The 12,551-nt window shown below is 40.1% G+C and overlaps 1 protein-coding gene across 2 annotated transcripts in view; it reads right to left on the bottom strand.

Annotated features, from left to right (window-relative positions):
- The window catches only part of LOC145898544 (uncharacterized), a 28,796-nt gene that overhangs the window by 734 nt on the left and 15,511 nt on the right, over window positions 1-12,551 (bottom strand). For both annotated transcript variants that reach the window (XM_082987045.1, XM_082987046.1), the window contains 23 exons: window positions 12,005-12,184; window positions 11,870-11,936; window positions 11,346-11,452; window positions 9,306-9,393; window positions 8,939-9,069; window positions 8,184-8,378; window positions 7,726-7,804; window positions 7,582-7,667; window positions 6,971-7,156; window positions 6,526-6,597; window positions 6,359-6,454; window positions 5,986-6,123; window positions 5,581-5,700; window positions 5,114-5,290; window positions 4,588-4,753; window positions 3,212-3,395; window positions 2,794-2,906; window positions 2,537-2,647; window positions 2,198-2,297; window positions 1,656-1,831; window positions 904-1,028; window positions 487-680; window positions 84-145 (listed from right to left, as the gene is read on the bottom strand). In XM_082987045.1, the coding sequence (XP_082843171.1) occupies window positions 84-145; window positions 487-680; window positions 904-1,028; window positions 1,656-1,831; window positions 2,198-2,297; window positions 2,537-2,647; window positions 2,794-2,906; window positions 3,212-3,395; window positions 4,588-4,753; window positions 5,114-5,290; window positions 5,581-5,700; window positions 5,986-6,123; window positions 6,359-6,454; window positions 6,526-6,597; window positions 6,971-7,156; window positions 7,582-7,667; window positions 7,726-7,804; window positions 8,184-8,378; window positions 8,939-9,069; window positions 9,306-9,393; window positions 11,346-11,452; window positions 11,870-11,936; window positions 12,005-12,184 (2,953 nt within the window). The remainder of the gene's footprint in view (window positions 1-83; window positions 146-486; window positions 681-903; window positions 1,029-1,655; window positions 1,832-2,197; window positions 2,298-2,536; window positions 2,648-2,793; window positions 2,907-3,211; window positions 3,396-4,587; window positions 4,754-5,113; window positions 5,291-5,580; window positions 5,701-5,985; window positions 6,124-6,358; window positions 6,455-6,525; window positions 6,598-6,970; window positions 7,157-7,581; window positions 7,668-7,725; window positions 7,805-8,183; window positions 8,379-8,938; window positions 9,070-9,305; window positions 9,394-11,345; window positions 11,453-11,869; window positions 11,937-12,004; window positions 12,185-12,551) is intronic.

The following is a 12,551-nucleotide window of genomic DNA, read 5'->3' as shown; positions in this document are numbered from 1 at the left end:
TTGATATGCGTAGAGCTATACACAGACTATGCGGTAACTTATTGGTTGCCATGTATGACGCAATCCCTATATACAACACTCACTGAATGGCGGAGAGGAGACGTTTGAAGCTTGATCGACGGTTGCGCTCATATCGGGCATAGACCTTGAAAAGAAACGTATATTAGTGTGGCGTCGTCTTGTCACAGAAAAACAAGCATATACGCTTGTTAATAATTTTATCACATGACGCTTAACCGGAGTGTAAACCAATGAGATGAAGGCCGCCTTATTAAAGCGTTACATCACGGAACTACTTGACAATTCAAACATAAAACCCAGATTAGAACGGCTACATGTCAAGCTTGCCAAAAGAGTGAGAACACAGTTTCAAAGGTCGGTTACCAAACAATTGCCGATTAAACGTTTTCACAAATACATCCCCAGCATCACTGGGATTTTTCAAACATAAGAATGCCGAAAAAGCGATATGTAGATGAAACACACCGGGAAGGGGTCAGTGTAGTAGACCTCGGAGTCACATCCCTAATGGGAGACCTGGGCGACACGCTTGAGCGAGTCGATGACGTTTTAATGGGTGGCAGGGGTTTGGGAATTGGAGAAGTGATGACTCTGATCGGTTGCGGCATCTCATCGTCGTCGTCGTTTGAATCGTTCTCAGACTTTAGCTCGACCTCAAGCTGTAAGTTAGGTTTCAACTTGTTTAAAATGGACGAAAGCGTCAAAACTACTACATGGGTATGTTTGATAATTTTAGTATTTTGCGTTCTTGGGCAAAACGTCCATCCAATAAGGTATTTTGATATTTTACCCCAATCAGCTAAGCGTAGACGCAAAACGCAAACATAGACGCAAGGCAAACAACTAGCGAGGAAACCCGACATATGTGTACAGGAATTTGACCTTGAACAGTGCAGGTGTGGTTGGCGGGGCGCTCGATTTGAATCCGACCGACTGATTGGACAAACGTGAGTCACCTGACTGGACTTCGGCCTTCCTCGGCAAGTGAGTTCCAGATCTGGGAACGTCTGTAAGAAGTAGTATTTGGCTTCATAAACAAGGTTATTTCGGTACGACCGTAAACTACACTTTGCTATAAGGACCAATTTGTTGGAAGCAAAGTTTTGCGATTGTTTTTTTGTATAACGCTGTCGTGGTTTGCAACACTTTGTTGTGTGAATTTTGTGCTTTAAACCATTGCCTTCCAATCAGTGGACCGCGAACTTCTTTCTGCTATCAGTGAACATGCTACCTCGAGGATAAGTTAACAGTTCGCATAAACGCACCTGTAACTATTTGTAGACTGTAACTGTTGATATGACTAACATTCCAAGGGTGGACAAAAAGTTTCCTACTGTATGAGCCACCTGTGTAAAAAATCTAATCTCGGAAGCGAAAGTGGTTCACGAAAAAAATTGCTGATGAAAGTGTGCCGCGGGCTGAAAAAGTTTGGGTCCACTGTTTGGAACTTATGTCACACAGGAATAGGGCTTTTATACAACATCGCCGCCCCAATTTTAAAGGCTTAAGAAGCCTCTTTAAAATGTTTAGGGTTTAAGTTGTTTCTATATGCAGTGCCTGGAATATCCAAGCAACCTATTATAGACAAAAGTTGTTTCGACAAACAATAAAAAGTAAATGGAAACTATACTTACTTGCATGCCCCCGCAAACTCATCAGATCCATGTTTCTCAGTCTGTCGTCCCCAAGGCCCTGCAACGCTGTATCGTCGATTATCGCATGGACCTTACTCGAATTGATCTGGTATCGGTTTACGTCGAGTTCGAGAAGTTTCGGTACCGTAAGCGGGTGTTGAATGGTGACCCCGATTCTTTAACCATATTAAACAGTGAAGTAGTGTATACTTGTGACCACGGCGGCAGGCGGCATTTTTGTCATAGAAAGGTTCTCAAAAGGACAGCTAAACGTATCAACTTTGGCAAAATTGTATGTTTGACTGTACATAGTTTAAAACATGAGCACAAGATAATAAAACAAACTTTCTCGTCAGGCCGCGGTGTAACACAAAGTCGTAAAAAAAACACATTTAATTCTAAACGCAATTTTGCAAATACCCTACCCACTTGTACATATACCAGGCGGCACAATGCAAACAATTGACTAAAACAACACTGTTATCTTATGAAGTGTGAATGGTTTGGTAACCAATAGTCACCCTGGCAACAGACCGCGTTACCTCAGGTCGTCCTTGTGCTGCTGGGCAACGGGGGCGCTTCTGGTTTGCGATGCCTTAACATTCCACATAGGCATGTTGCCTTCACCTTGCCTTACCATGCCTACAATTTAATATACAATTGCTTGTGGCGTTCCAGGGCCTGTAGTTTTGCATTTTAGATATTTTAAAATTTATTGCCACACAAGATGGTTTTTGAGAGGATGGTGGAAAATACACTTATCATAGTAACATACATATTTTTGTATTCCACTAGCAAGTTTACAGCGTTGCATATGATTGAACGCGTATATAACCTGACACTTCCTATTATCCATATTTGAGAGTTTTATTGTGTCTCACCTGACACGGTTAAAGGTTCAGTGTTTTGCCTCTGGTAATTGTGAGTGTTTCCAATACTCGACAACTTCGGTCGCCGATCTTCGTTAAAAGCTGACGACTTTCCGATTTTCACTGAACACATATAAGCATGATCACAACTCTCTCGTCCACCGCACGTGACGTCAGCAGTACAAAAAACGTGAGTCAACTTCAAGTTGAGGCACAATTCGGTGTTTGCTGATGTCGAGGGCGCGATAACCGGTATACGTGACGCTTACCTTGAATAGCGTGGTGTGGTATCTGGGCCAAGGTCGATTTTCTCATCTGCATCTTCTGGAGCATCGCCTCCACTTGGTACTTGTTAAAGCGGGTGCTAATTTTTCCCGAGTATCTGAACGGAAAATGAAAGACAACGAGATTTTTTACATGTCCAGTGTACATTAATGACGCGTTCAGCAGTTGGAAAAGAAAATGTTACGTAGTTGGAAAAGAAAAGCTATGTTCTGCAATCACTGTGGTCGCTACACTTATTGGCAATTGGTCATGCAATGCGATCGAAAAAGTTAAAAAACTAAAACAGGTGTAGCTAAATGCAATAATTAAATACTTAGTTAAAAAAATTCAATTGGAAACAAGGATTCCGTTTAAACTGAAACTGGGAAATGAGATAAATACGTTCAGAACCACTGGCCAAACCGTTTCGAGCTATTCTTTCCACGGTAGGAGACCACAGGCTTGATAAGGAAAACGCCGGTTATGCATTCCAGTTTTTGTAGCGCGTCTGAGAGTAGTGCGGCCAAACGCCTCCGCTCTGACGTCAGTTCATCCATCTGCCTGCTCCAAGTCTGCGCTCGGTGCCGCTGCAGGGTCTCCATCTTTTCTGCAACGGTTTAAAATACTTTCCTAAAACTTTGTTAGGTTTAAACATTCATTGTGTAAGTTTTTAGTACGTGTACATCGTCAGTACGACATGTCGACAAAGCGTGTTATCGTACGATGATGGACAATTTGAGTGGTATTCTGTGTAAAAGAATCGATTCTGTAGTGATCTGATTTCATATACTTCAACATTGCCCGAGTAGTAGGTGGGGTTTTCGATAAGCCTTACTCGCGTAGACCTGACATATTCCGATGTAAGTGTGGTTACACGCAAGAGCAACCACGTGTTGAGTCAACGATGTCATTTCATTCGTTCCCAGCTATTACCGCGAAAGATATGTGGATTTTGCTATGCAGAGGAAAATGTTAACCTTTACTGAGGAAAAGTCACGGAATTTAAACGTGGTCGGGAATGTGCCCCGTGCCCAGTCAACCGGAAAAAATGTTTCACGGTCCACAGCTCACATTTTCTTTACTTGCACGGTTCAGTGAGCTCGACACGAAAACTAAGGACACCGCCCTACTTTTACTGGAGTACGCCACGGCTTGCTTGGTAGGGGTCACCGCAAACAGAATGTACTCTCGATTTTTTGGTCAGCGGATCGACAAAAATAGAACAAGTTGTTGGCATGACAACAACGCTCTTTGATTAGGAATGTTTCATCTTCTATATTATAGAAACTACATCAGAGATGGATAAACTTTCACGGGCGCTATTTAAAAATTCACAGGCTATTTTTTAATTTACAATACAGGTCATGATTTACAAACCACTTACAACAATTAACTTTTACAAATTGTAACCAAAAATCACAAAAAAAAAAGTAATTGCGACCCAACAAATTGTGACACAAATTAACATTGCTGGAACTACACAAATTAACTTTAAGATAAGAAATTAAGTGCCGTCAGAAGCAAGAACAAATCTCAGAAACAAGGAAGTCACGGCATCCCAGATCATACTAGATCAGGGATAAAGTTATGATATACGAACTGCAGCGGCGAAACAGATGATCTTATTTTTATTTAAATGTAATCAGTTATACCGCGTGATTAAACAAAAAAAACTATTTATCACAAACGACATTGAATCACTCCAATAGTTTTTTTCCGACAGAACTAATTATTTTCAAAAGCAATCTTTCGAACTAAAGCAATGCCGCGGATAAGAGATACGAACTCTATATACTAACCCAAAATAGCGAAAACCTCCGAAGTGACGAGGTTGCTATTCCGCACGTTGGTTTCAATCACCTTCATCTTGGTGTGGTGCATCACCTTGCTCGCAAGATGCTGAATACGTTTGGCCGGAATCGCATTGTAAGCTTCCATCGTCATGACGACCGATTCAAGAGTTTCCTGCAGCAGCAAATTAATTAACCCTTTTTAATCTTAGCCTATAACTGCGTGACGTCGTGAATGTCAAAGGTGACATTTGCATGGTATTCTGTGAAGTTCACGAAGAAAAACTTGTCATGTTACAGCTATGTAATACATTACGTATTCCGTTGTACAAACTAACAATTGAACAATTTTTTATGACATTTTTTTATTGGATGTGGTGTCATTTACCTTGAATGGAGAAACAGCTAGGTTTTTCGCGAAAGGTGTCAAAAACAGCTATAACTCTCAACATAACAAAAAGTGAACGATCCAAGATATCGTAGATTTTACCGGAATCGTATAAAGAAGTTACGCATTGAGACAGAGATACATTACCTGTGTTATCCGTCCAATAGCGGCGGATTTCTTGAGTGCTTTGGCGTTGTGCTCGGCGTCGTGTCGTGAAAACAAGACAGTAATGTTGGAATCCCCTGTGAAGTTGCGTTGCGATGACGACGGGGTTTTGCCCATGATTGGTCCAGCCGGAGAGGAGGGGAATCCCGATCCAGACGTCTGTACGAAGAATACATTAAAGGTGTTGATGGACCCACCATTGGTGTTTACAGTGCTTACACAACCTTTTATGTGTCATGTGATTGCGTGGAGCATATATCGTTGCTCAAATGTTTCCATACCTTATCTTAACTACATTCAATCTTTACTTGTACGTTAGTCGTAGTTTTCATGTTTTAAATTTAACTAAAAAGGTGTTTCGGTTGTTACAAAATGAGCACAAACATGTTATAATCCGCATGGTCCACGAGGACGTTTGCCCTAAAAAAAGCTTCAAAACTGCACGCTACCCCAATAGCTGTTGTGTTTCCACGTTGCGTTTCGCTGAGTGTGTTCTGGAGATGCATGATCATCGCCGAATCGTGCTGAGCCCGTTTCTCGTATTCGTTACGCATGTCGTTGAGCTCGTCCTGCAACGACGCGCCAGTTTACCAAAAGTAAATATTTTGATTTTATCCAGGATGATATGGGTGTCCCTGGTAAACGTCCAATTTATTAGCCAGTGTAGTTTTGTTTTACACTGTACTATAATCTGGAAACCCAACACAAGTTAAGCACACTGCTGTTCTTTTAGTATACGACAATTAAATAAGGTGCTTAAAAAAAGGTTTAGGTTAGAGAAAATTTCCATTAATGCTTCCACTTTAGTGATAACCCCCACATATATCCGTAACATAACAGGCTTAAACTTTTACTTGTAATTTGGAAGCACGTTGGCGTTGCGTGTCGGCGTCGCTGGAACCTTGTGTGGCCAGCGCGGCAGCAACATTTTCTTGGATCACCTTCAGCGATTGCTCCACTGAGCTGGTCATGTTGTTCACGTACAAATGCACCTGCCCGAGTACTTATTAAGAATACAGCATTCTCGTTTCACCATTAACAACCAAACCATATACTTGGCGGAGCAAATTGTAAGTAATCATAATGTAAAGAACGAACTATAACAGATTTAGTCTTTTTCTTGCGTATGTTAGTGAATAGGCGATTTTTATTTTATAAAGGAGAACGGATAAAACTACAAGTTACAATAATAATAGTTGAGGTTAGCATTAGTGAAATTCGTCCCACCTCATCATTGCTTGCATCGTAACTCGAAGTCTGCACTGCGTTGATGGCGTGCGCCCTCGAGTGGTAACTCGAGTGTCGCGACATTTCCTGTGATATCTGCCCGACACATCAAAGGATGTTTAGCAGAGTTTATTCGACAGACAAGTAAGGTATAGGCTGAAACTCACCATGTCTTTGAACTCCACCACAGACCTGTAGCATTGCAGAAATTCCTCAAGAAGTCCGGTGTCAAACATGCCCTGAATATATATGTGACATATCGTTAACACACTGAAGTGGAATCGATAATTAAACTGTGCGTATATGTGATTCAGTTGCTAACAAATAGTCAGTCTGTCAGTTAATTTTCCACGAAACAAATTGTTAAATGGACATAATTTTCTAGTGTATTTTTATCATTCAGCGGGTGATGCTGGCAATTAGGACACGAAATCCAAACAGAAACCAAAACGTTTGTCAAAAAATATTTTTACGGCAATTTGAGTGGGGAACCGTTTATTCCTTCAAGTTTAGCCAAAAAAAACGCATTCTGTTCATAAATTATCTCGCACAAAAAATGGAAATACGTTGCGCCAAACCACAGTTCGCTTCCTATTTTCTATTCAACCATGCCTTGAACTGAGGTGAGGCCACGCTGCTCTCGCTTCTTAGTCTTTCCTTCTTGCGCTGTTGGATCGCTTCCCGCCTCTCCGCTATCTTCTGCTTGTAAGCGCTCGCCAATCTGCTGGTGGCTTCTGATGCGGGCTTAGAAACACTGGAAGGCGAACTATCGTTGCCTCGGAAGGCAGCGTCCATGCTCTGCAACATACACGGTATGGGCGTAAAAGCATTTCTCCGGGGAACAAACGTATGGCTTAAGTCGTGGGGATTGGAATGGTTTACGTTTCACAGATGGAATGAATCGTGGTTACAGACAAATCGATATCGCGATATGACAATCGGGAAATGGATGCCATTAACTGAAGGTAAGTTACAAGAATTGTGGATCGGCCGATACACAAATAATATATATCTGCTTGGTATAAGGTTATATTAGGTCTTAAGTTTTACTTTTCGTTTGGTGAAACAAATGCCATTTTAAAGATGTAGCTGCCCACAAAGTTAAACAACTGGAAGTGGTTTCACTCTTATACATAAACCAATTACATGGTCATCTCGATGAGAGCGTAATATTACACAGGTAAGGCGTTAGAGCAGATTACAGGCATAAAAATACTAAAAACCTGGACATTGTCCTCGGTCAACATTTCACCCTCTTGTACAGTGGAGGCGTCACCTGCACCAGTTCCCATACGCGATCGATACTGACCTGAAAAGGATAAAAATATAGTCGGTCTGACAATTTTGAAAGAATGCGCGACACCTACTTGCTTCCAGTTGCTCCTGTTCGGCAGCAAATTCCTCGAGATTTCGCATCGCTTCTTCCGCGTCGGCTTCGGCCGCTTCCTGTATAAAAGCAAGGAAAATCGAAGATAAAATAATTGCCTGAATGTTTCGAATTTGTACTTAATTATGTTATATCATGTGGGACAATGAAGCTCTTTCCCACTGATTGTCTATCCGTAGAACGTTTAGGAGGTTCTGATCAGCAGAATTGGACTGCGGATGTAAAAAAACACAAACATTCCCTAAATTCATTTTTATTGTCCCGTTACGAGACCTACAGTATACGCAAATATACAGAAACTAGCTGACAGTACCGGACGCAAAACGTGGTTCAAATGCAACAATTTATGTCGATAATGTTAAAGTGTCGTTTACTTTCACCCCGGGTAGGCAGAATGTAGCCGATTATTTGGGCAAAGCCAGACTACCAGTGTGTTACCTGCAGCGCTTTCAGTTGTTCTATGTGAGACAGAAGGCTTGCTTTCTCTTCCATCCATTTGGTCGCTTCGTTCGCCAGATTTTCCTTTACCATGTTTGCGGAGTGAAGGTTTTCGGTAAGGCGTGCCAACTCCTTTCTTGCCTTGCTACGAAACTCCTCGAACTTTTCTTGCAACTGTTCCGGAGGCAGATTTTTCTGTCACATGTTTGCACCATTTGGGTAAATGAATGTTTCGTAACATTTTGACATTGAATATCATTGACTACCACAAATTAAAGCATTATTTGGCACTGTTGTCGAAGGGGCATTTAGATCCACTATAAAATATACTTGACTATAAAATGTTGTCGTTAGTTAAAGGCTCATTATTGTTTTGTAACATTAACTATTGCAAGTTGTGTTATCTAATTTTACACAAAAAGTATTAAATGCACTAATGTTGTCAGGGAATTCTAAGGCGTAAATATCTAATTACGATAATTCTTCAACACAATGAAATTGGTTTCAAATTCACCTTTACAATGGTCTAGGACCTCTCACAGTCACTCGACCATAACAGTTTAAATGCCAAACAACGAAATCACAATGTGAACGACAATACAAGAAAGTACAGTATCTCATCTTTGCCAACTAGACTATAGCGCATCGAAGCGGGTTTAAAGACCACCAATAATGGGATATAATCACTGTTTTGACACTTTATTAAGAAACCAATTGCACCGTGACGTTTCGAACATACGTAAAGCGTGGTTTACCCAAAATTCTTCATCCATAAGATCTGTATCTGCGTCGGATTTTTCGTTGGTGGGTCGCACTTCGCTCTCTGCTGTTGACGGTTTCACGTCAGATACGACACTTGAAGTGTGGTATGGCGATATCGGCTTGTCTGTGAAAATACGTACAGCGAACTATTACTTACATGAGTTACTGGGTAAGGCAAACTAAGATAATCCGCTGCTTCGAAGCAGCTGCATCAGAATAATTTCAGTTTTAGCAGAAAAGAACCATTTTTTTATTTGGAACTTTTTATTATTAAACCTAACATTTTTAAAAAGTTCCTGGACACATTTCTACATATTTCCGCATGCAATAAAGCAGAACGACTTCCCAAAGAATAAATACCTTTATTGGAGAGAGCAGATCCAGGGATGCTTCGACCGACTCTGGCTTGCGTCCATTGTTGTGCTTCATCCTCACTCAACTCCACCTCCTGGAAACATATTTTCAAACACTTGGTTCTGCTATAATAATATATGTACATAAAATGCAATAAAATCAAAACCGTATATGACACTTGTACGGGTTCTGGCTCGAATAAGATTACAAGTTGTATCTATGTTTTTGCTCAGGCTTCAGGCATAAAAACTGTACGATTTTGTCCCGATAGAATCTAGTCGGACGAAAGAGGATCCAACTTACTGCTTTCAGTTGCCGAAAATCAACAGACGAAGCGGTCGACAATGATGCCATGGCCGATTTAACTTGAAACTACACCTGATTTGGCCGCTGCCAACCCCACTATCGATACCTTGACTTAAGGAAAGTCAAAATTTTAAATCTATATAAAAAGGAATATACTTTCGACGGTCAAGCTGCTGGCCGCTACTGACAAAAGCGACACAGTTCATCTGTCAGCGACTTCAGCGAGTTGTTGCCTAGCTCCTGTGGTTTCGAATTACGATGGTTGTGATATCTGACACTTCAATCTATGATCGAGTGTTTGCGCGTCTTGAATTCTAGTTAGGCCTCCCCCACGCCTTGTGCAAACATATTGGACAAATTTGTAACACGTTTTCGACCAACTCGATGATGGACGTGGCAGGCAAATGTGTCTGGATGCGGAATTGACTGGTGCGTCTGGATGCGGAATTGACTGGTGTGTATTTGACATCGCTTCAACATGAGTGTGGGTCGGCGATGGTGGAAACAAGGTTGGTTTTGTGAATGACAGATATTAGCCACCAATCACAAACAACAGCGAATTTTTTTTATTAAAAAATTGAGATCTAAACCATAGACTGCAGATCCTAGCGACCGATGTATAACTATTGTGTTTACTGTAACTAAGGAACTGATGCCAACAGGGCGAAATATATATTCCAAAAAACAGGCAGGCTGATCCTGTTGTCAAAAGCTAGTGCTTTGCGGTGCACATTGACAAACAGTAGTTTGTACAAGGGTTTATGAAATGATGTTGTTTAGCCGTTGTGGTGACTCACTAGGCAAATAAAATAAAATGCAGGATGTACATCAAATCATTTTTTGGGATTTGGTGAGGTGGAGGAAGCAACGAACTCTTAGGGATTCAGAACATCCCAAATCTCGTATATCTATATGGTGTAATTGGTTTCTGTGTACTTTTACGAGCTTCAACCTAAGTAACGCTCTCTGAGGTTTGCGGTGCATAGAGCAGTTACAAATTGTAAAAGGCAATATTGTAACATCCAAGAACTACAGAAAAAACCAATGAGGGCCCGTTGTGGAGCGCACAATCACACTTTACGCTATTCTGCCACCAAACAATCGTTTTGCGCAAGCAACATTACACTGTTTCAATCTATTCTGGGACGCATGGTAGGATACGCAAGGTAATCAAACTATTTTGCAACATATTAATCAGCTTTTGCGCACAACCACTACTCAAAGAACGACATTTAAAGTTAATTATTTCAAATCTAATTAGACTAACTATTGTTTCCGAAATACTATAGTCACGTTATTGACAAACGCAACAACGCGTCAGGACAAACCAGTGTTTAACGAGGGTAAATCTTGTACTGTAAATTTTTCTACATACAGTGACATATATCCTTATAAAGGTAAAATTTCCAGCGATTTGGTTATAGCAAACTGTTGTATTAGTTTTGTAAAGAATTTAAAACTGCTTGGTCATATTTTCTCTTGTGTGAGCAGCACACAGGCGAAAAATCACCATATGCAGTGCAAAGTGAATGACTTGATAAAATCGTAATAAAACCACCATTTTTTTCACAAATACAAGCACACTTTTATTTCTATGCTTACGGGCATTTAGCTCATACATAAAAAGAATTTAGTGGATTACCATATTAGAAAATTAAAATTACAGATAACTGCATATAGAAAACCAATTTGGCTTCATAGTAGAATTCTTCCCTAATAAACAAATATAACAGTGCTTACTAATATGTCGTGAACATGTACTCTACACTCCTGCATCCACATATCAATTTCCTCATCATAAACATCACTCATCTGCTGCAGTTGAACTTGAAACTGCTCTGCAAGCTCTTTAAAAAATAGTATTAGTTGAGTAAAACAACTACTTAATCACACACAATGTTAATAACTGCAAAATCAATCAAAAGCGAAAACAAATACGTATGTGCAGTGGAATCATATGTGGGACCAAAGCAATTGTTGAGATTTCAAAAAACAGATTTAAAATATTTTGGTAATTGGTTAGTAAGTGTATCACCGCACACTAAAAAATCAAATCTAAATAAAAAGAAAAATAGGTTTTAGGTTTCACAGCAAATTATTTACATTTCTTGATCTTCAGTTCCTGTAAAATACATTATGATTTGAAACTTATTGACAGAATGCTTTCTGTAAATTTTGTTTCAAACATGATGGTTTAAATGGTTTTAGTAAGAATACTAAAGTTAATAATAATAGTATGGAAATGGTTTTACATGTTTTTTTACCTCTCTTTACTTCAGGAATATCAAGTTCTTCTGCTTCCATCTTGGTTTTTAGCCTTTCTAACTCAACCTAACAAAACAAAAATCTGGTAAAGGCAATGGAAATGTTTACATGTCACATGCAAAAAATCAGCACACCAATGCCGTGTCTTTTATTTCCTGAACTTTGGGATTTACTGCCTTTAAGCTGGCACTTGTAGACTCTGCCTCCCTGAGTTGATTTTTGAGCATTTTAATGTCCATCTCCAACCCTTCTACTTCCAGTTGCAACCCATTCCTCTCCTGCTTCAAATCGTCTTGAAGCTTTTCATATGTTTTCTATTGAGGTAGAATTACATTAAAGATGATATAAAGGTGTTTCTGGTATTAGTTTTGAATATGTGCAAGAAGCAGGGCAAAAATGTATCAATATTTTTGTTAGATACTGATGGTGCTATATTAGCAAATTTAATTTTTCTTACAAGAAAGTCAACAGCTTTTACTTTGGGAACACATAATCACCATAAATGTGGATAAAAGTAATTGGTGGAATGGTTTAGATCATGAGGTATGCAGGTTTGGCAGCCCAGGCATTGCAGCCTAGCGGGATCAGCCACTTTTTCCTGACAAGTCAGAGCGAGATTTAAAAAAGTGGCTGATCCAGCCTGCAAACCTCATGATCGCAATACTTTAGCTGTGATCGCCA

This window comes from Ascidia mentula, chromosome 4 (assembly GCF_947561715.1).
Source record: "Ascidia mentula chromosome 4, kaAscMent1.1, whole genome shotgun sequence".
Lineage (NCBI taxonomy): Eukaryota > Metazoa > Chordata > Ascidiacea > Phlebobranchia > Ascidiidae > Ascidia > Ascidia mentula.
This window is presented reverse-complemented; position numbering and strand designations above follow the sequence as displayed.